Source organism: Kryptolebias marmoratus, linkage group LG1, assembly GCF_001649575.2.
Source record: "Kryptolebias marmoratus isolate JLee-2015 linkage group LG1, ASM164957v2, whole genome shotgun sequence".
In the NCBI taxonomy this organism is placed as follows: Eukaryota; Metazoa; Chordata; class Actinopteri; order Cyprinodontiformes; family Rivulidae; genus Kryptolebias; species Kryptolebias marmoratus.
The window spans coordinates 26,617,287-26,640,398 of NC_051430.1; the positions used below are offsets into that span (position 1 = coordinate 26,617,287).

Below are 23,112 nucleotides of genomic sequence, written 5' to 3' on the forward strand. Positions count from 1 at the left end.
TGATAACGGATTCAGACAGTGTGCTAGACGCTGATAAGGAAATGTGCTCTCAATAGACGATTACCCGCATGCTTGGAACAGAATAGTCAATCAGGAAAACACACTCGGCGGAGGGAGTGAGAGGCATACAGATTTGTTTTTATTTTTAATGCAGTTTTTCCTAATTCAGCAGGAAACATAAGTTAAAGTAATGCTCATACGTGATTTGGTGGTGTCAGTAAATAAAGTGTGAGACAACCTGACAGCGATGACACAGTAGCTGTCACTTCTCTTCTATCCAGTTTAGATTGATTATTTTCACAGTCATCTTACAAAGATGTACGGTTTTTAAGATGGTTCCTCGTATTATTATTAGCCAGTCGTCCCAGTATATACTGTTTAGGTTACTGTGAAATTAGTTAATTTACTTCAGGTTTACTCATAAAATAAATGAGTAAAACCCCTAAATTCATGCTGTGGGAGGGGTCGTACTGCTGTTGTTGTGCAGGAATAATTCTGCCAATAAAACGTGATTTTATTTAGTATTTTTAGTCGGATGACAAAGAGTCACCTGTCAGCTCCCACAGTCATTGTGTCCAGCTGCCCTCTTCTTCGTTTGCCAACTATTAGTCAGAGTTTAACGGCCACAGTTAAAGCGCTCAGAACAAACAGTGTTTACTCTTCGGCTCAGTTGGATGTAGCTTTTTGCCTGAAAACTGGACACGTTTTCTACAACCACAGTAAACCTTTAAGCTTTTTAAATACCTGACCTCCAGTTTAAATGGCTGTGAACAAAACTGCTGCCGTTAATTCCTCACATGAGTCTGTTACTGATATCATTTCACAAAAAGAAATAAAATGTTAAATGTTACTACTCTGTTTTCACCTGGTACTTCAAGAATTTTCCCTTGAAATTAGGATTAAGATTTTATAATTATATTCAGTTTTCTATTATGTTTGTTATAATCAGATTACATTTGTAGCATTAGTTTTTAAAGTAACATTATCAAAGATGATTCAGTCTTCACAGGACTGACTGGTCTGCTTCCTGACTCAGCTCCTGCTTTTACATGATGGGATTTTTAACTTCAGCTGCACAAAATGCTGCCTTCAGCAACGCAGTGCCTTTTTCCCCTTTAAAGACCTCTGTTTGCACATTGGTCAACTGGACAGTGTTTGACTCCAGGGCGACCTCTGACCCTCAGGGGTTGCAAGTTAAGCGGTCACACTGAACGCTCTTCTCTCAGGCCTGGGGTCAGAGGTCGGCTTTGTGTCCACATGGTCATCAGAGGAGCAGAGAGGGAGAAAATCCCTGCGCTTTTTAGGCACAAAGAGGCGTCTTCTCTGCTCTTAATTTCACTTATCAGCCCTAATGTGAAACTGCAAGTGTTTTTGTACTTATTTGTTCTCAAATAATCAGTTTTTTTAAATTATGTTTTTATTTTATTGAACACTTACATGTTCTAAAATGTAATGTTCTAATTCCTGAATATTTTCTTTAGTATTTCTGAAGCTTTTTCCTCAAATGTTAACACATTTAGTACTATCTGTAACTACTATATCCTTTGTGTAATTGTACATTTTCACACTGAGAGTTTATTTTACTGTCTAATCCTCCCAAAATCATCCTGTGCAAAGAGGAAATGCTGGATTCTATCAGTTCAGAAGTTAACATACTTTAAAAGTGAGATATTACAGACACATTAGTTTAGTTTCAGAGTATGATGATATTCAAAATGTTGCTCATATTCACATGCAGTGTTTTTTAGTGAAGCGTGATGTAAATATGTTTGACAAAACTCAGAAAAGTGCATAATTAACAATTTATTAATTAAATAAATAATTGAAATAAATAACATAATATGTTTTTACAGGTAAACAAAATAAATTAGAAAAGAGGTATAAGACTCATAATAACACTCATCACAATTGACAATCAGTTCATGATCTTTGGCTATGACATGCGTTTATATTACAAAGAAGTCAGATGGATAATCTTTGAAAGGAGATGATATTTGTGTAAAATTACTCAGAGAAGATTGTCGGAATCGTTCAGCCTAATTTAAATATCGGTGATCAATTGATGGGGATTTTTTCTGTTTAAGAAGAAGGAGAAACAGAAAAGGTATTTAACTGACTCTTCAACTTTTATAATTAATAAAAAAAAGGTCAGACATAGATTTTAAGAAGAAAAACAGCATGGGATATAAAAACAGATAAGAAAAAAAAGAGTGCCCTCAGCTATTTAGAGACGACTGCAGTTTGGAGAATTGGCTGAGCTTTAATCTGTTCAAGTGCTTTCCTCAATCTTTGACCTAAAATGAGAAATCCATAATCCTCTGCCTTTTCCTCATTGGCAAAATTCCCCTCCATGGTAAATAAATTAGTTCCAGGCAGACCAGCAATGAGGAGTAATACTACGAAAACATGGAGGAAATGTCCCATGCAGAACTTAAAGGAATCTGTTGGTGGCATCTTCTTATCAGTCATGTCTGGAGTCCACAATAAGCACACAATGATCTGTCACAATGCAACACAATCTGCTGTTTTACCCGCAGGAGGCTCCAAAAGTCTCATTAGTCCCTTCTTTTGAGCTCAGCACTGCGGTTCTACCAGGCCTCGGAGCTGCCACAGCTGGATCCAGGTGACGGAGCGTCGGTGTCGCTCGTCGTGGTCCAGGGGTGGGGGGGCGAGTGCAGCTGCTCCATGTTTCCCCTCAGAAAGGTGAGCAGAGCGGCGGGGGAGTGGCTCGCCGGCTGTCCGCTCTGGCTCTCCAGCAGCTGCACCAGGAAGTTGATGTAGCGCATGGCCAGGCGCAGGATCTCGTTCTTGCTCAGCTTCTTCTCCGGAGGATGGGTCGGGATGAGCTTGCGGAGTTCTGCGAAGGCAGTGTTGACGTTGTGTTGGCGCCAGCGCTCCCTGGTGTTGGTGAACACCTTCCTGGTCATGGTGCTGAGCACAGGGATGGAAAATGAGTCAAACGGTTGGGGTGAGGATTGATTGATTTTTCAGATTCTTAAAGCTGCTTGTTTCATTTTTTTTCTGTCATGTTTATAATTTATTTCAGTCAAATGTAGAAATTATAATTTTACAATGATCACTATAGGCTTTACAGATTAAAAAAGCCTTTATATTGCTTTTATATTGAGGTAGCAACATTTTTTATCTGCCTACATTCCTCAATTCTTAAAATCAGTTTATAAACTTTGCACAGATATTTTATAATAGCTGTAAATGTTTGACAGCTTGAAATGATTTAATATTCTTTCTACTTAACTATAAAACATTTGTTAATGTTTATATGATGATAATACATGTTAAATACAAATGTTTCCAGTTAAATAATGCTGTAATGACATGAAACTGATAGTGTTCATTTACACTTATTTACTATTTTCCAAATGGCAGCTACAAGCAAAGACATTTTTTCCATGCATGGCTTGATAAATAATTTATTGACCAAGCTGGCTGTCAGGGAGCAAACCCCTGCAGTGTGACGCAAATGTCTCACCTGTTTGTGTAGAAATGCAGAAATCTCAGAGGCAGAGATGTCGTCCACAGGTCATCAGTGTCTCCGGTGTTGGTGTCCGCTCAGCTGCGTCTTCTCATCCTCGCTGGGATCCAAAACAAGCGACGGAGGAGGAGAGTCAGGCAGGGAGAGATGGGGAGCAGAGAGAGAGAGCAGGAGTGAGAATGCTGCATGCTTCCATCCCACATTTTATAGCAGGGTGAGCCCCATTGTGTGACGTGTGTTGTCGTGGAGCTTGTGTTTTCATTGTGTGACTGCGGCCCCCGCCCCTCCTTTCTATCATTTAAAATAACAGGGTGCGAATAATTGATGATGCTTCTTAAAGGTCATCACTTTATATGACTGAAATGTTTTCGGCAGGTTTTTGTGTCCAACATTTGCAAGAGTTGAAGGTGGTTTCTGCAGCTTCCAAGACTCAACAGCTTTTTAAGTGACTATTTGTGCTGCTTTTATGATTCATTGCTCATTTAATCCTCGAAGGTTTCCACTGAAGGTGATAAATTCCCATTGAAGTGAAACTGAGACATTCGTCTCTCTGATCCTTCTCTTACTGCCATGGACACTTATTCCTTTCTGTTACTCTGACATTAGGCATGGACAACCCACCGTCCCCTCGACCAAGGGAAAAGACCTTGATGTCACTGCTGCTCTGCTTTTGAATCCAGGCTGATTGGGCCACAAAAGGTAAAAATACCATATCCAGATTGACAGTCGAACAATATGGGTTTTGTTATGACTACGGTAATCTTGTTGAGCAATTCCAAGGGGCCACACATAAATTACAGAGGAAACATGGAGGGCACAGGGTCTGTCTCACTTCTCCTCAGCCACTCCTCACTCCTCTGCCTCCCCCCCTCCTCTGCCTCCCACTTTCAACCTCCGTTCAGATAAAATAACAAGTCTAGTTTAGCCAATTGTTACCATTCCTTTTACACCCTTCAAGTGTTGTTTCAAAGATACAGCCTTCCATAAAACTCCGTGTGTGGAGTAGGAATTTACATAATCTGATTAGGGGCTGGGATTAGCCCTGGGCCTGGAGAACAAGCCTGATGGGGGCCGCTTTCTGAATCGGCCATTCATGGGTCCTGCTGCATGTCCAAGAGGCTGCACCTGCAGGCCAGGCGCCACCGCTCTCTGCCTCCATCAGCCTCCATCAGCCTGCACTCCAGGTCTGCAGACGCTCTCAGCGCTGGGCGGCTCGGACAGGTTGATGTTCTTTACACCTCCTGGACCAGGTGATTACTGTCCCTGACTAAAAACCTTTAAAGAAAAGCCGCCATCGTAACTTCATTTGTTCTAAAAATTTAAAATGATCTGGGTAACTAAGAAAGAAATTTGCTCGACTTGTTTCTGTGCTTCTTTGCAACTTGAAGTAGTGCACCAATAATGAGTTTTGTGCTTTATTTCTTTTCTTTATTGGGTTTTATCTCATGGTGGTAGCTCATATCCAGCGGTTGCTCCACCACTTTGCTTCAAACCAAAAATCTTTGGAACATTTTCCATGTTTTCAAAAGTATAAACCTAAAAACTTTGGTTGTTCCCAGCCTCATGCGTCAGCCCAGGTTAGTGATTTAATGTATCCAGTGAAATATTTCCATGAATGATTGTTGCGTTTTCCAGACATTTATGGTTACAGGACACATTTCTTCCCTTTTCTGAAGCAACACCTGTTGGATTTGTTCCCATTAAGTTCCCTTTAGAACCAAAATGATCACCTTGAAGGCTATACTTAAAGTTTAATGCAACATAAGAAATATGAGCAAACCGAAATTAATTGAGAGGATCTTCTAACCTAATGTTCAACACAGTCTATTGGAAACTAACAGCTGTTTTATAATTTATGAACTTTTTTTTTGTAATGAGGTTTCTGCAGATATATTCCGTTAAATAACTGTTTAAACCTCGTTCATGTTGAGACTTTTTTCTCCAGTTTATCAAATCAGGGATTATGAATTGTTTTCAGTGTTAGATGAGTTTCAGTATTTAATTTAATTTAAACATTGTCTTACTTAGCTTTTGCAGCAGAAAGAAATCACATATCTGTGTTTTCTTGTCATGTAAAAATCTTGTTTTTTGGGGTCTTACTTACGGACGATGGAAAACACACAGGTGACAGTTAATTGCCGCCTGCGATGGCAGATAAGAGTGTGACCTTTACAGCTGAAGCCTGAGAAGGATCCAGCCTGAAAGATGCTTTGCTTTAAACAGCCTGTTAATTCCCACATTATCTCTCCCGTTCCTTTCAGTTCAGAGCTCAAGTGTAGTCAGGAACCATTACTGCCCCATTAGGTTGCTGTTTCCTTCGCCCTCGTGTAGAGACTCCGCTGACCAGCTTTTGTTCCTGTGGCAGTAAAAAAACAAACCATTTCTCTCTCTTTGTCCACCGACTCTTAGAAGGCAGGGCCAAGAAAGACTGAGACAATAAAAAAAAAAAAAGACTGTCAGGTTATTGATGGTGGCGACTCAGTGCTGGATGTGGCTGGCCGGAGGCGGGGAGGTGTGGAGTCCATGTCCCCGGGGTCGTCTTTGTCTGGGGATCATTCCTGGGGGAACTGGCTTCACTCTGCTGGCTCGTGAAGATAAGCACTCTCTTCACACGCTGAGAGACCACGATAAGGGGATTGCTTCACAAAATTATATATAAAAAAGAAGCCCCACCAATGGAGCTGCTAAAATGAGAGACTTTATCAGTGCAGATAGGAAAGACCCTCAATTCCACTCCTTCGCACATAAATCACGTCTTGTTTTTCCACTACTGAGCGCGCTCAGTACGGAGAGAAATCTGAAACCAAATTTAGAAAAAGATATAATTATGGCAAATTTCATTTGGTCGTAAAAGTAGCTCTTTATTTAATGTGGAAAAACAAAAGATACATTTTGCCTAATTATTTACTCTAACTGCTTAACACAAAAGCATTAAACGTTATCAGCTAAACAATCTATAAAGAGGATAACACAAGAAGTTACAAAATACTAATGAATTAGAAAAAAAAATTGTTTATCCTGTAAAAATGTTTTAATTACAATCATTATATTCCAATTTAACTTCATGCTGTACATTCAAATAATTAGCTCTATTCAAACAGTTTTTGTTCATATTTTGAACTTTGAATCAAGTAAATTTAATGTTTTTTTTTGACAATTTGTAAGAAAAACTGGAACTGGGTAAAACTTTGCAATATAAAACATTTACAAAAAAAAGTGGAGATTTACAACAGAACTATTTAGAGGTGAATGAAACGTGTATTTCTTGAATGTGAACTGTTTTTCTGATCTTCTATTAAGCCTTAAAATAATTTCAGCCTGGTCTGTCCATCTCTCCTGCCAGGGACCCTCTCAAAGCTCAGCCTCCCCCTTTTCGACGGCTCCAGCACTGCAAAACAAACACATAGCAGGAATAGTTCATTAAACTCATTATATAAGTAGATTTGTTTTGTTCTTGTTTCAGGAATGACCTGATTCAAACAGGCCGGCTGCCTCTCCGCTCCTCTTCCTCTCCAAACCTTTCCAGCATCTGGAGCCGAGCGAGGCCGGACCTCCGCTGCTGGAGAGACACTTGGTCGCACTCTGACCCCAGAGGACATCCGGAGGTGGACTCAGACCGTAGATGATGTGATCGCTCTCGGGAAGCTGGAGGTCATTGTGGATGACAGGGCGTGGCGACGCTCGACTGTTGGCTGAATTCTGCAGAACGGGGCTGCAGCTGAACACGGAGCTCAGTTTGAGAGGACTGTCGTCGGTCTGCAGATATGGGGAGGCCCTCGGAGTCCAGTCGTCATTCACCCTTCCAACAACTCTCCCTGCAGCTCTGTGACTCCACAAAGGAAGCTTCTCCTCCTCTTTCCACAGATTATTTCTGGTCCAGCTTCTCCGAAGGTCAACGTTCGGGCTGCCGAAGGAGCGATTCAGGTCAAGTCTAAAATCGGAGTATTCAGCGTCTGGTTCACTGAAGGGGCCCTGAGCTCCCGTGGCTTCATGAAGGAAGCTGGTGTGTTCCCTGCAGAATGGCTCTGAATGCAAAGAGTTCATGTGTTCACACTGATCAAAGAGGGTGTGAGGGCCTCGTGAAGGGCTTGTTTCCAGGTTTGTCTCAGTAGTGACTGTTTCAGGCTGTTTGGAATCTGCATTACTCGAGTACAGGAGGATGGTGTCACTGAACATCTGGAACAAGACGAAAACAGGATTTGGTTTTGGTTTACAGATCACTTCTTTTAAATGCGGAAAGTAGCAAAAGCCTGATTTATATTTACTCACAACAAAATGTTGGATGATGTTTGTGGTTTTTATCTACATGAAACTAAACTTTCATCTTCAGTCCAAAAGATTATTGGTAAAAAAATGTTAAAGAGCTACAGAAAAACAAAAAATCACACTTTAATAATCCTGGTGTTAAATTTGCAGACAAAGATCTGATCGTGACTCATTGAGCCTCTCAAACAGCTGCGCTGTAACCCATGACTGCGTCATCTGAGACGAGCAGAACCAGGAGCCTGGAAGTGGGAAACTTTAACGGGCTTTAAAGCACATATTTTTACTGTTTTAACTAACTGTCTAACAGAAACTAAAAATGGCTGAAAAACCCCACAGTATCTGCCTGTCATGTTTGTTCACCTTCAGGACTTTATGTGGCACCTCAGGGAACAGCTCCTTCAGGTGGGGCAGAGGGGCCCCCAGGAGCCACTGCAGGGACGGCGCTCTGTCCAACATCAGCTGCCCGACCAGAGGATTAATACACGGGAACTGAGACAGACACACTTCCTCCTACAGGGAGAGAAAAAACTGTAAGAACACACTGAATGCTATTCTTATACTTCTACAGTAAAACATTTTGATAAATAAAAACATAAAATAGTTTATCAGACATAGCTAAAAGAATATTAACCTCAAAACTCAGGAACCATAACAGACTGAACGACCAATAAATTACATTTTAGATTTTTACTGTGGAATTATCCTGGAAGGAAAAATAAAAGAAAACCTAAACCAATCTTCCCCAGATCAAACTGATCACCTGAGACGGCATCGCGGTGAGCCAGTCTCTGTTCAGGTAGCTGAGAGGATCCCTGTCGCTCGACATCAGGGTGGTGAAGCAGATCTGCTTGATCAACTTGGCCATTTCCAACACTTCTGACACAATCAGAACCTGTAAAAGGAAAACTAAAAGGTGACTAATGTGGTACAATTTTACAAATTGAAATGTTGGGCACAATCTTGTACAGAAAATAAATAACAGAGTCTGCCAGTAACCTGAAACTAAAAGCTATGACCTTAAAAAAAATGTTCAATCTGCCTTTTTCTTTTTTTCTGGCATGTTACAGACCAAATATTTAATGAAAAAGATGTCTTTACATGAATTAGTGATGAAAATAATTTAATATAAGAACCTTTGTTAAGGGTAGGGTTAATTATAGTTGTTGCTTGGTTGAAATCTAGATGATAAACAACTAAGAGATAACGTTGAAGCTTTTCCAGCCTTTGATCAGTGATAAATTTTTTTTTGAACATCGCGAGCTGCTTCAGGCTGAAAAACGACCTAACATCTGTGCTACACGTTCTACCTTCACATCCAGTTCCTCGGACTTCATGCCGAACAGCACCAGGGATGAATAAAGTAACACCAAGTTGTTGAAGGCTTCGCTGGAAAATCTGACACACAGAAAGTTTCACTGTAAAATTTCTCTGTTCTGAATTTGTGCTTTCTCACACGTCGGGGTCCTGTGACCCAAAGTTCCTAAATGTTAAAAACTGTTAATGTGAGGGCTTGATTTCAGGTGTGTGAGTGTAATGAAGGGCGTGTGGATGCAGACCCTCCACCCTGGCTGTCAGGACAGTGCAGGATGAGCCAGCAGCAGCTGTACTGCAGAGAGAGCGCAGTCAGCCTCATCACCAGTCCCTCGCTGGCTCGATCTTCACACAGTTCATCCTGCTCCTATTCAGACGTGACAAAAAAACACACTGTCACTGAATTAAACTCAGTCTGTCTCCCACACCCTTCAGAGCACAGTCATCCTGCATCAGTAATACCTCGGAAGTGGAAAGTCAGAGTAAGCGTTAAGATCAGTTGGGACCAGGAAGCAGAAAGGGGTTTCGTAGTTAAATTAAAAAAAGCATGTTTGTATTTTAATAAAGTAATACAATGAAATTGTTTGTGGCTTTCCAGTAAAAAACATGGAAACATAGAGTGAATTAAAGGAATTAAAGTGCCATTAAAAAGCAGCATAGTGTAAAATATAATTTTTTTTTGAATAAGTTTCAAATTTGAGAAACCCTAATCCAGATAAAGAAACCAGACTTCTTCTGGGTTTTCTGTCATTTTTTTTCTTATGACAGAAAGCTCAACCATGGTGACAGAATTAAGTTTTTTTTCTTTTGAACACTGTTCTTTTGTTATGCTGGTACGTCACAATCAGAGCTGTTTGTGGGAACTGGAGACAAACACCACCCTGGGTGTTTAGAAAGTCAGACTTATATTCTGCCGGCACAGAAAATAAGTCATTTGTGATTTTGTTCACCCGTTCTACTTCTCAGAGGGAGAGGAGAACGATGTGTGTTTTATGGGTGTTTAAGTCTATCTTTCCCAATTTAAATTTCAGATTTCAGGAGAGAGGACATTTTAGCCAGTTCTCTCTTTAAGACCTTCAAAGAGCCGTTTGATTTTTAGGGGTCGAGTCAGAATAATCATCAGGTTACAAACGCAGCTAAGTGAATATTTTTTGACAGATTAGGTCCCTATAAAGCACGTGTACCTGAATAACAATAGCCGTGCTTTCATCCACTGTGATCACAGCGTAGTTGTGGATCCCTCCGAGCATCTGCAGGGATGGACTGTGGCTTCTTTCCAGCACATTTACATTGAAGCTGAAACACAGACACATTGAACCACAATACTGTGAAAAAAAACCCACTCTGCATCAGCAGCATGTGGGTTAAAAACACCTGCTTTAAAGACTTGGACTCAGGAAAAAAATGTAAAGCATCAAAAACACTGGCTCACATTTTTAATGCTATTATTTTTGTTGTCTGAGGAGAGGAATGCAGATTTCTCTACAGAAAAACACGTACAGTCATAAATCTAGCAGCACTCACTTCCTAACTGAGGAAACAAACTCTTCGTCCAGCCCTAAAACATTAAATTATTAATCTAAAAAACACTTCAACTCCATTCAGCCATACTTGATTATGACGTTCATGTTGATCACTTTAGTCAGGGAATTTAAATATAGAAATTTAACTCTGCGTGAGCGTTTTTATTTAAAACAAAAAGCTCACCCTGACTCGAGTGTCTGTAGCAGCAGCAGACAGTTAAGGAGCCCCTCAGTCACTAAAACCGTGAAGGGAACATTGTCCTCCAGATACAAGGATTTCTCTGCATCTTTAGAGGAAAAAAAATGAAATCCAGACATTCAGAGGAGAACGGAACATCCTGTTAAAAAAAAAAAAAAGACTAATTTCTACTTTGGCAGCAGACCTGCCTCAGAGATGCTGGTGTTGAAAGTGAGGTGGTTGATGCTCCTCTCTCTGCAGACCGAGGACCACGGAGACGGGCCCGGATGGTCGAACTCAACCACCAGAGAGAAACAACTCCAGGGGAAGTCCGGGCCGACGTGTTGCTCAAACACCACCACACAATCACTGTCGTGCACGCTAGGTACACAGGAAGGAGACAAAAACATGACAACATCTCAAAATGGCAACAGCAACCTGCTCCTTCAACAAGACATTCAGTCCTGTAGCTAAAAAGACTACAGGACTGAACATGTTTTTACTTTATGTTCATAAATAAGTAGTACTATAAACTGGAGAAGTACAATATTATTAGTATACCATAAATATTGGACAGAAAAATGTGGCCTGGTTGCTGATTTCAGAACTGAAGCTCATATCCTGGTTCTTAAAGTAGGATAAAGTCCACAGTTTTACTCAAAATGCATGCAAATAAAGAAAAATGTATGTATTATGTGTGTTTTCTCTAATATACTAACTTTCAGCCATCCAATAAAATACAAATAATATTTTAATTATGTTATGGTAGATAGGAAGATGATGGAATTTTATTTATTTTATTTTATACTGTGCAACCCTAATATAAAAATAAATATTTTACTTGTTGTAGTGCAAAAAATACATTAATAAAAGCCACAAGTCTGAGAATAAATGACAAACTGGGCACACTGATCCAGATGAACAAATGTTTATTTTACCGACTGACCACACCGGCACCGTTCAGCCTCTTCATGTCTTCATCGGGACAAACTGAAGTCACAGCAGCACCTGCAACACAAGCAAGCTCAACTCTATAATATATGATTTATTATCTGTCCAACATTTCAACCAATGAGTCGTGCTGCTAACTGTACAATTAAATGTCTGTAGGATCCAAAGAGCAGCTCACCGGTCACTTGGCTCAAGCTGCTAAAGATCAAAGATCTGCTTTCATCAGAACCAACTGATAGCATAACGAGAATCTACAGAAAGACAAACAGGATTTATCATCGGAAGCCAAAATTAAAATATGTCGCAGACACCTAAAACGTGTATTTCATCTTGTGCTGTGAAAACGGACCTTTTCTGCAGAGCTGTTTCCTTTTTTGTTGTGGAGCCAATCAGCCAGCAGCTGCTGCAGCTCCAGCAGTTTGAAGTTGGCTTCTTGTTTCTTGCCACTGAGGAAGAGGAGGATCTGTAGCCTCTTCAGCAGCTGCCTCAGACTCTGCTCGGCACACACCGTGGCTGCCTTGGTCAGGTACTCTTTAGTTAGGAGAGCAGCGTAAAAGTTGTACAAATTAAAGCACTAAAAGAAATTTATTTACAAATTTGATATAACATGTAAAAGCAGCCGTCTTTACGTTTCCAGCACTTTTACTGTGATGTAATCAAATTACAGCAACTAAAGCACAGTTTAACTAATGTACACAGTGTAAGCATTTGGGTTTTAGGGAGCTTTAAAATTTAATTTCAGGAGAAACAGCAGTTCTTGCTGACCCAGAGCCGTAGTCAGGTCACACTTCAGCAGCAGCTCTTTGAATGTCACTAACACATGGACCAGAGCAGCCTGGTTGAAGAGCACCTCCTCATCTGCAGGCAAAATATGAATTTAAAGCTTTAACTGGTTAGAATAAACAGGTTAAACCATAAATAAAACAAAAGGCATTTTATACCTTTGACCAGCTCTGCGCTCTCTGCCGGAGCCCTGCAGAGGGCCCTCTCCTGCTGTTTGAGGAGGAAATGCGTTTGATCCGGAGCCAAGCAGCTGAAATCTCCCCATGAAGGGAAGTTCAGCCCCATTTGTCTGGCAGAAGTCAAACGAGGCTGAGCGAAGGCCAGCAGCTCAGAGTAGGCACGCTGCTGGCTGTCTGCAGAGGAGCACAGACGTTTAAAAACACAATCCCACTAAACTTTGTTTTTAAAGACACTGGTGGTGCTAAAAATGGGAATGATGTGATTAAAGTGTGGTGAATGCGTCACACCTGTAGCCTGAATTTGCACGACTCGGCTGTAAGGTTTGTCCTGAGGGTCTGACTGACTGACGGGACGACCAATGATCCGACTCGTCCTCTGAGCAGCAGGTTTCTGCTCTCTGCTGGCGTCTCCTGACACAGCAGCACTCGTGTACTCTGGCCTCCTGTCAGGTGTCCTCATCTCCTCCAGGGGAGGACGCAGCTCCTCCTGTTGTGTTTGTTGGTTCATCTCTAATGCTGGTGTGAGGAGAAAGAGATGAAAACGCAGTACAGAACTATAAAACATTTTAAAGTTGACTCAAAACTTACTAACGGTTGTGTACAAGTAATTGAAATATAATTTTAAATGATTATTTTCAGAAGTATTTCTATTTCAATCTACCTCCAACCTTTGAGTGAGTTAACCTGTCTCAGCTGTACAATTTGAGGAAAAAAATGCATAAAATTCAGCCAAATAAATCTTTTTTCAAGGAGAACCTAATTATCGGAGTATACCTTCAGTGTCGGCTGAGTTTGGAGGTGCTGAATCAGCTGGAGGCGCCTGCAGGGACCTCAGTGTTATGAAGTCAGACAGAGGGTCATGGTTCCTCTCTGGTTGACGTCTTGTAAACACCAGACTCTTTGGGTTATTGTTTAGATTTGATCTGGAGGACGGATTCAGCTCGGGTTTTTGGGAGCTCTGTGTGGTTTTAAAGACAACCTCAGCTGCGTTGATCGTGTTTGTTTGAGCAGACGATCCGACCGCAGCTCCTGGAAACTTGCCTGCGTCTGTGCTGAAGACAGCAGCAGGTTTTTCTTCCTTCTTATTTGTGCTCTCAGCTTGCATCAAGGAGGAGCTCTGAGACGAATCCACACTGGTTTCTTTGTGGAGTAGAGCTTTATTTTGAAAATCCAGAGAAATGGATCCAACTGAAAACAGAGAAGAAAAACAAAACAAATACGAATTTGTAACCTGTATAATTTTTTGCGTGTGTTTAGAAAAAAAAAGGAAAATCTGACAATTGCAAAGAGTGATTCATGTTGTTCTTGAGTTGCAACTCTGATTCATTGTTCAATGAGCCACACAGCCTCTGATGCAGACCCTCACCATCTAAATCTTCAGGTAACAGTTTCTTGAAGTCCTCCATCTCATCTTCCCTGGCTGTGAGAGGCTCAAACCTCATTTTCTCAGTGAACTCACGACTGTGGCCCAAAAATACCCGTGGGATTTCCAGCTCGGCCTGTAACTCCAGTTCAGTGCCACTGAAACTTTGATTCTCTAATTTAAAAGCAGCCAAGGCTCCACTCAGAGGCTGGAAGTCATCGGCTGGTTTATGTTCATCAGGCTCTGTGGGAAAAGACAGCAGGGTTTAGTGTCGCAGTCGATTAAAGAGTATGATACGTCTAAATGTGACAGAACAGCAGCTCACACAGTCCAGTTTTAAATTTATGGTCAGATATGTTAACATGAGGCCAGGACTTCCTGAATAATTTGACAAAAGACTGAATAAAAGACAGACAGGTATATGAAATACAAAGAAAATAATAATTAAAAAAGTGCACAAGAATACAATTTTTCAATAAACTGATTGTCTTCATAATACTAATTAATAATGTGGCAGAAACACAAATGTCCTGACTTTCTTTCTCATTTAGTATCAAAACTACTGTGGCCTACAGTTCCCAGGATGCAACCTTCTTAAACTCATCATTTCTGAAACTCCTGCCACAGGTTTGTTAAACAGACTTCAATTTTTCCACATCCACTCCAAGATCTTGAAAATCTTCCTGCAGAACATCAGCCGGTTGCTTTAAACTCAAGAAGCATGGCGACATCTAGTGGCCTAAACAGAAACTACAGCAGTCCTTTAAACCTGAGGCCACTGCACTGTCTTGCTGATTTTAAATGTGTGTGCAACACAATCACAGGAATCTGATAAATACATTCAGCAAAAACTCTGGATGCAATTCTAGTACAAGGTAAGAACATCCTTGTGTTTGTGTTGAATTATTTCAAATATTATATTTATGTCCTTCTTACCTGGTAACACATGTTTGTTGGTGAGATAAATTGGTGGAATGATATCTACAAAAACTAAAGCTGAACAAGCAGTTACCTGACAGTAAAAACCTGGCCACACAAGTCAGATGCTTCTCTGCCTTCCAAACTGCCGCCTCCATGATTTTCTGAGTCCTCGCCGCCACCAGAGACCTGCAGGACGACCATTAACGACACAAGAGTTTCACTACATGCACCAGCAAACAAAGATCTGTGAAACGTTCGGGTGATTTAGGATTAAAACTGAAAACTGAAGCCATCGCTCACATTGTGCCACAAGGATACAGGTCTTCCTCCTGGAGATGAGAGCTGGACAGACAGAAGGCGTTCAGGCTCCTTTTAGGAATCGGGCTCAGAATTAAGTCCAACTCTATTTCAGCTGGAGGCAGAACATGACCTGAGAAAAACATTACATTTAAAACTCTTGTCATTGTTTGAGTCTTAGCTGGAGTTATTATCACCAGAAGTCTTAAGAAGTAAGATTTGTGTATCGTTTTTATGAGCTTTACCTGAAAACTCAGTCAGGCTTTCATTCAGCTTGCTTTCCTTTTCATGCTTCTGTGGGACATCGAACTGAGAAATATCCACTGAAGTTTTCGGAAGAGAAGCTAAAACACAACAACAACAACTTGTGCTTCACTTTCTAATTAGTGTTGGTTTGTATTTTTTTTTTTGTTTGACCTAAAAATATTTCCATACTTTTCTTATCATGATGAAGCACATCCAGGACAGGACGTTGCTCGTTCAGTGCTTCAGGAGAAACATTCATCAAGCCAGAGATGTTATAAAAGGTGCTGCGATTTTGTGGGTTCAGCTGAAGAGTGTCGATCACAGCAGGTAACAGCAGCAACTGCAGACGAGAAACAATCAGTAAAACTTAAAACAATAATCTGGCATTTAAGAAAGTTAATTACCTCTCCCGCCGGGAGTGGTTCTTTAAGAAACTCCTCCTGAGCATGTGCACAAGTCTGATTGTTAACGGAGTTCACATCTGGAGGCTTTTGATAGGAAGCACATCGCCTAAAACAGCTGTAGTCCAAAAACAGAGCTTTGAAAACAAAACTAAAACGTCCCTTTTGACAATAACGAGCAGGTATCAAGTAGCAGCGACATCTGTGATCGCAAAAAGAATCAGAAAAAACACCTGATCATGGCGTCCTCAGAGACAGGAAGTCCTGCTGAGCTCAGCAGAGGGTCAGCCACAGGAAGCGTCTTCAGTCTGGACAGTTTGGCTTTCAGCGAGGGTAAATGTCTCTTTAACTGTGGCAGGTAATCCGGAGCTACGAGCTCCTCAGGGATGAACAGATCTGCAGACATGAACGTGGTTTGTTGAATGAAACAAGCTTCCTCAAGATGAATCTAATATTTCTTTCATAACACTGTAGAAAAAAAGTACAAGAAGAACTTACCTTCGCTCTCGTTTGTCCACTTGAGAAATGATTCCCGAGACAAATCGCTGATCTGCGGCTCTTTTAAAAGAATAAACTGATCTTCGTCAAAATCCTTCAGTGAGTCCGGATTAGAGCTGGGTATCAGCCCTGCATTGTTTTCCACACAAAAGCTGAAATATGACACGATTGTTTGTTTAATCTCTCCAGAAACACTAACATGCTGACTTCATTGCATTTGGAGGTGGTATAACCTTTCTAGAGAAATAACTGGTTGATTTTTTCCTCCCAGTTCATCAAACACTGAACCACCAACGAAGAGTTTGCAGGAAGAGATCACCTTTCCTATAAAAACATCATTGCATAAACAAATATATCATAAACACAGTTACTTATGTAGGTTTTTTTTTAATTCAACACAACGACCATTTTCAAAAAGTTTGGATTGCAGGAAGTAACTTGGGACTGACACACTGATAAGTACTGGCTTTAAAGACATAATAGCTGCCAAAATACATGATTTTTCTGTGTTTTTGGATTGTATATGTGTATTATCAAGGATACAAATAACCACTAAATATGTATGCATCATTCACTACTGAAACTCTACCGCATAGGAGAAATTAGTAGAATTATGCTTTGTTGCCAACAATGTTGTTTGTTTACATTCACTTCGGACAATCTGGACAACAAGTTGGTAAAATAACCCCGGATGTAAACGGATGGAATCAGGGGCACCAGGTGAAGATCTTCTCCTCTCTGAAAAGAAAATGGAGACTAAAAGCTGTGAGGATGAGAGTCGACAGAAGCAGGGTAATTTGGGGGAGCGGCAGAGAGCGTTAAAGCAAACGGGGCAAAGATCAGACGCCGATGAGCTGAGATATTCTAAAACTGATCACCGAATTTAGTCGTAAACGAAAGGTGAGGAATATTTGTTGTCTAACGCAATTTTTTGCAAAAAGCCTGATGAGTTTTAATCACATTAACCCTCAATCATTTAGTGATGCAGAAATTGTTAAAAGCATAAAAAAACTTTGAATAATCTTGTATTTTGACAGCAATTATGGCTTCAAAAAATGAGCCAACCTTTTAAAAAAATTTAAATTTGAAAGACTAAAAAAAACGAGGGGTAGTTCAACACTTTGCACTACTGTTTATAATGTCTGGAGTTACTTCCCTGATTGTTAATTAGATTATTTTTTTTTAGAAATTGAGCTGGTTATAAAACATGAATCCAGCCCACGACACTGTTTAAAATAAATTATATTTGGGTTTACAGGTGCCTAAGTTTCTTTGCAAACCTTAACATTATGTGCAGACATAACAGATGTACCTCTGACCCAGGGTGTCCTGAAGGTGACATCCGGCAGCTTCCCACCGTGGGGGTAAAGGTCACCGGTACCAGCCAGGTAAGGTTCCGGAAGTGCCAGCAAGTTCAGCCTTACCTTCTGGGTGGTGCTGGTCTGAAGGAAACACGAGAGGAAAAACACCATAACTAAGATTCCTAGGATATTGCCAGGTAAAGAAAAAACTCACCTCAAAGACATAATCCAGAGCTTTAAATCTGAGAGGAGAGAAGAGTTCAGTCAGACCAAAGCTGCTTTTTTCACACCTGTAAAAAAGCCATAAATACACACAATAAAGTACGTTTTAAAGGTAAACAACAATGTTGTGGTGTCAAACCAGATATTTTAACTCTAGGTTTTCAGTCTAGACAGTTAAATTGGTTCAGTTTTAAATTATTAGGCGAAAGTAAATGTAGCATTTTTAGCTTCTTAGCTAATTCATCCGTAAACTAGCATTATTTTGATAATAAATAGCCTAAAAAGTCAGTTTTTACAGCTTTCAATTGTAGGCACAGCGTAAAAACGAATACATGTACTTTAATAGTTGTATTTTGTAAAATAACATTAAACCCACATCATCAAAAACCGCTTTTTTTGTCGATGTTTTTTCTCCCGAGCAGACGTAGCCGCGGCGACTGTTTGCTGACAAAGATCTTCTATTAAAGATGGATTTAAAGGTTCGTTTTTTAATGTAAGGCGCATGCGCTCTTGAGCAGTAAAACCTGATAAAAAGCATAGCAAATGATATTGAGACAACAAAAGCTGAAATGAACTCATAATTTGTATTTATTAAACTGGTTGTTAAATTTGGTTATATTTTTCATTTAAGTCATTTAAACACCAAATAAATTATGTAGATTTAACATTTTAGAGCCCAGCCACAGAGGAGCACTGAAATAATCTGACAATGTGCATCTTTTTAAAATATATATTACAGTGTATGGAGGTGTATAAATACACTTACATTTGCTGTTTTCCCACATGTAAAAGACATCCAAATGATGTGTTCCGTGGTTCTTAAGAAACTGAAAAGTCATCAAAAAAGTAAACTTTGAACATAATTAAGCATTTAAAAAAACAAAAGGATCTAAAGCACAAGAAAGGAATACTGTTGTACAAAGGTGATTTAACGTGCTGCTCTTGGTCTTCTGATCATTTACTGTATGTCGGTGTTTCAAATTTATAGCAGGCATTGTGATATTGATAAACATAAAGCACAAGAAGATATATTAATAAGAAAATGGAAAATTAAACAGGTCAAGCCTTTCCAGCTTTTTCTGCAGAAACATATTTTCTTCTCACCACGAGAGGGCGCTGTTTGCCACACTATGAGAATACATTTCTGACTGAATATTTGTGGCTTTGTACCATTTATCAGATGGAAAACCATGATCATTTATCAGATTACAAAGATTTACCTAGTTTCAAGTAACAAATTATTTCATTTATTTGTAGCATGAAGAAGCACCCCTTTTTCATGACCTAGGGTCATCTTTCAGCAACTGTTCTATGAGAAGTTCCTTATGACGGGAGTGAATCTTGATTGTTTTGGGACACGTGTAAACACTGTAGACTTCTAATCATGCTTTCCCGAGGCTTGTGAAGAAACACACAAGCCCTTGCTGAAATGAGATATGTTTATTTGATTATTAAGATTTTGAAATATGAGAAATGATTGTTGATTGTTATTCGTGTGCAAATATTCAATATGAGAAATGATTCAGGTGTTTTACCAAACTTTTACTCTTTTGTCTTACAGGAGAGCTGAGTGAATGAATCTTTGGACAGAGAGCGATAAAGCTTTTCTCCTCAGCCCCAGTGTCTGAATGTTCTCATTGTTATTGAACAAAGCCTGATAACAAACTGATGAAAGCCTCGGCGGGTGATTCCAGTTCAGTTTGTTTGCAGTCTGTTCGTTATGTACTTTGTTTTGTGTTCGTCGTGTGAAGACCTCCTTCCCCTCGATTTGTCGTTTTTGTAACCTGAGAAAAAATATTTTTGCTCCGTGTTTTAAGTCCAGCAGACAAAAGATAAAGAAAGAGAAAACTGTATACTGCCACCTCGCCAACCCTCTGCAAACATCTCCGCTCCTCAGGTGACCTTGGACGGAACGCTGACCTTTGACTCTCAATGGACACTGGGCCTGAACCTGCTTCCTTGTTGTGGTCCTGTTGAGGTCTGAGCAGCCGCCAAGTTCCTCCAAGTGTCGACTGGTCCTCCACAACTTCTGATCCAGTAAGGCACCCATAACTCTGTGTGATGTAAAATGTAAAAGTGATTTTGGTTTTGGCTATTTAATTTTAACTGATACAAATTGATAAAAAATATCTTTTTTCAATCTGATGTTTCATCAAAACTAACCTGAGAAACTGGCAGAATTAATAACATCTTCTATTTACATAAGTAATTTAAAGTATCCCAAATTCTTGGGCGGATAAGAAACCAAAAACATTATTTTGTTTCAGTTAATCTAATAATCACTATTTCACCTTAGATTACTAAAGTATTACTTGTTGTGTTTTATCTTGTTAAATTCTCATTTAAAGTAAATACTTTAAAGTCATTCCATAGATTATTCCCTAAACTCTTAGTATTAGTCTTATTTTTGTTGTGTCACCTTAATTGTTTATTATTGATTTGATTCTATTTTCTTGATTTTTTTTTTAATTTTTGTAATAAAACCTTTTCTTCTTTATTCGGTGTAAATATTATGACGAAGAGTTCCCTCTTATGAGCAAATTCAGGTTCAGCTGTGGAGATCTGGTAATAATATGTGTTAATAGATTAAGTAATCTAATGATTGAGTTCCTATAAGGTATAATCAGTCTGTTGTTTGGTGCCCCTGCTTTAGTATCACCCTTCCTCATCCTCATCTGCTAGACATTATATTTGAAATGACAGTAACTGATTAATGAAGATGAAAGACAAATTATTTTTGCTCTATTTTTAAAAATCAGGCCTGACGTTTCTGCTGTGATTCCTCCTCCTCCTTCTTCCTGCTCTCAAACAGCAGCGTGACTCTGTTTACAGACTTCCTTGTTCCCTCCCCATCAGATCTACAATTTCATGATCAGAGGAAGTGCTGACACGCCTCAGCTGCTGCTCAAACACATGATATGTAGATCTGAGCTCTGACTGGTTCCAGTTATCAGGAAGTGAAACTTTCAGGAACACTGAGAGGTGAAATGGCGCAGAAAGGAGTTCAGCTGAACAGAGAAAGTTTCTCTTGTTCCATCTGTCTGGATCTACTGAAGGATCCGGTGACTATTCCCTGTGGACACAGCTACTGCATGAAGTGTATTGAAGACTTCTGGGATGAAGAGGATAAGAGGAAGATCCCCAGCTGCCCTGAGTGCAGGAAAACCTTCACACCGAGGCCTGTTCTGGTAAAAAACATCATGTTAGCAACTTTAGTTGAGCAGCTGAAGATGAGTGGACTCCAAGCTTCTCCTGCTGATCACAGCTATGCTGGACCTGAAGATGTGGCCTGTGATGTCTGCACTGGAAGAAAACTAAAAGCCAGAAAGTCCTGTTTGATATGTTTGGTCTCTTACTGTGAGAAACACCTCCAGCCTCATTATGATGTAGCTCAGTTAAAGAAACATCAGCTGGTGGAGCCCTCCAAGAAGCTCCATGAGAACATCTGCTCTCGTCACGATGAGGTGATGAAGATGTTCTGTCGCACTGATCAGCAGATCATCTGTTATGTCTGCACAGTGGATGAGCATAAAGGCCACAACATCGTCTCAGCTGCACTAGAAAGGAGCGAGAAGCAGAAGGAGCTCCAAGTAAAGCAAGAAAACATCCAGCAGAGAATCCAGGACCGAGAGAAAGACGTGAAGCTGCTTCAACAGGAGCTGGAGGCCATCAACGTCTCTGCTGATAAAACAGTGGAGGACAGTGAGAAGATCTTCACTCAGCTGATCCAGCTCATCCAGAAACGAAGCTCTGAAGTGAAGCAGCAGATCAGATCCCAGCAGGAAACTGAGGCCAGTCGAGTCAAAGAGCTTCAGGAGAAGCTGGAGCAGGAGATCGCTGAGCTGAAGAGGAAAGAAGCTGAGCTGAAGCAGCTGTCAGACACAGAGGATCACAACCAGTTTCTCCACAACTACCCCTCAGTGTCAGCATTCAGTGGGTCTCCACACTCATCCAGCACCAGAGCTCATCCTCTGAGATACTTTGAAGATGTGACAGCAGCTGTGTCAGAGCTCAGAGACAAACTACAGGACATTCTGAGAGACACAGGGACTAACATTTTTTTGAAAGTGACTGAAGTGGATGTTTTAGTGTCAGAACCAGAACCAGAACCAGAGACCAGTGCTGCCCTCCGAGGTTATCGTCCACCGCGGCCTCATAAGAGGATCGGAAGCAGGAAAACAGTACAAAGATTTTCCTCTCCACGCCACGCTCTATCTTTTGATGAGCCAGAGGACTTATAATTAAAACATGATATATAATCATGGACATTAACAAAGAAGGAAACATACCATGTTATCATGTAAAGATCTTAATGGTGTCAGTAATCAATAAATCTTTTTCTCAAGAATCAAAAAATTTGACTTCTGTGTATTTTTTCTTTTGGATGTGACTCAAATCTGATGACTGATTTCTTCCCTCCTGTCTCGTCTTGTTTTAAAGCTGTCAGAGTCTCAGTAGATTTATTCCTGCAGCCTGAAAATGAAAACCTGAAAACTGATGAAGAACACAAGAGGGAGTCTTTATCCTCCTAACAGAGATGAAGAGGAGGTTAAAACATCTCAGCTCAGGTCACAGGATTTAAATCTTTATCTCATGTTGAGATGAAATGTTGTCAGTGAATCATAACTGGGAAAACAGAAGAAAACAGTTCAAGTTACAATAAAGATAAACCCTGAATGATCTGATGTGTTCATGTTCTCTGAGAATCAGGAGCTTCACTCAGTTTGTGTAGGAGTACAGACCACTAGTCAGTTTGTGGACAGTTTCTCTTTTCTTTCACAAAACCTTTGCTTTCTTTCCAGCTATAAATGCTGATCAGACAGTCTGAGAGTTACTGTATTCTTAAACATATATGTTTGGAGTTTATGAGTTTCTCATCAAAGTGACAAAATCATTTCATTTTACAGGCTGCAGTTTGAAACATCATCAGTGACAGCACGCTCTGGAGATGTGTGTTTTCACACTGGAGTGACGATCTATAGAAAATTCACACTGACGTGATATACTGCCCAGACTGTGGGCTGATTTTTCTCTGTTCCTGTCATCACATCCTTTCAAAACCAGGTGATTCACAGAACATAACAGCACGAAATATGACAAGAATATTACTGCAAATGCTCATAAAAGCAGCTGGAACATTTTACACAAGGCACCAACTCGAGAAGAAATGTTTGGGTTG

At 40.2% G+C, this 23,112-nt stretch overlaps 3 protein-coding genes and 1 long non-coding RNA gene across 5 annotated transcripts; 2 read left to right on the top strand and 2 right to left on the bottom strand.

Moving 5' to 3' along the window:
* Positions 1 to 1,788: 1,788 nt before the first annotated feature.
* On the bottom strand, positions 1,789 to 3,672 carry tal2 (T-cell acute lymphocytic leukemia 2). The gene is made up of 2 exons (XM_017412423.3): positions 3,491 to 3,672; positions 1,789 to 2,931 (listed from the first exon to the last, which is right to left on the bottom strand). Exon 2 carries the CDS (start codon positions 2,925 to 2,927, stop codon positions 2,589 to 2,591), a length of 339 nt encoding a protein of 112 aa, XP_017267912.1. The 5' UTR covers positions 2,928 to 2,931; positions 3,491 to 3,672; the 3' UTR covers positions 1,789 to 2,588.
* Positions 3,595 to 7,086, top strand: LOC112450388. The gene is made up of 3 exons (XR_003038989.2): positions 3,595 to 3,707; positions 4,100 to 4,192; positions 6,957 to 7,086. It is a non-coding gene; the product is annotated as an uncharacterized LOC112450388 (long non-coding RNA).
* On the bottom strand, positions 6,334 to 20,394 carry shoc1 (shortage in chiasmata 1). Of its 2 annotated transcripts, XM_037977229.1 has the most exons (29): positions 20,097 to 20,394; positions 19,854 to 19,987; positions 17,926 to 17,953; positions 17,723 to 17,852; positions 16,644 to 16,734; positions 16,411 to 16,562; positions 16,146 to 16,308; positions 15,916 to 16,030; positions 15,701 to 15,851; positions 15,511 to 15,609; positions 15,269 to 15,398; positions 15,060 to 15,154; positions 14,051 to 14,290; positions 13,459 to 13,872; positions 12,973 to 13,200; positions 12,664 to 12,858; positions 12,488 to 12,580; positions 12,072 to 12,253; positions 11,901 to 11,973; positions 11,710 to 11,779; positions 10,977 to 11,152; positions 10,778 to 10,880; positions 10,255 to 10,366; positions 9,316 to 9,437; positions 9,067 to 9,154; positions 8,520 to 8,651; positions 8,120 to 8,269; positions 6,964 to 7,669; positions 6,334 to 6,881 (listed from the first exon to the last, which is right to left on the bottom strand). In XM_037977229.1, the coding sequence occupies exons 1-29, from the start codon at positions 20,121 to 20,123 to the stop codon at positions 6,796 to 6,798; spliced, it is 4,485 nt and encodes a 1,494-aa protein (XP_037833157.1). In that variant the 5' UTR covers positions 20,124 to 20,394; the 3' UTR covers positions 6,334 to 6,795. The 2 variants fall into 2 exon arrangements, with proteins under 2 accessions (XP_037833157.1, XP_017267688.1); XM_017412199.3 differs by lacking the exons at positions 19,854 to 19,987; positions 20,097 to 20,394 and adding an exon at positions 18,310 to 18,376 and having other exon boundaries at positions 17,926 to 18,001.
* LOC119616581 (E3 ubiquitin/ISG15 ligase TRIM25-like) lies at positions 19,873 to 22,289 on the top strand. The gene is made up of 2 exons (XM_017412422.3): positions 19,873 to 19,970; positions 20,790 to 22,289. Exon 2 carries the CDS (start codon positions 20,921 to 20,923, stop codon positions 22,172 to 22,174), a length of 1,254 nt encoding a protein of 417 aa, XP_017267911.1. The 5' UTR covers positions 19,873 to 19,970; positions 20,790 to 20,920; the 3' UTR covers positions 22,175 to 22,289.
* The last annotated feature ends 823 nt before the right edge of the window (positions 22,290 to 23,112 follow it).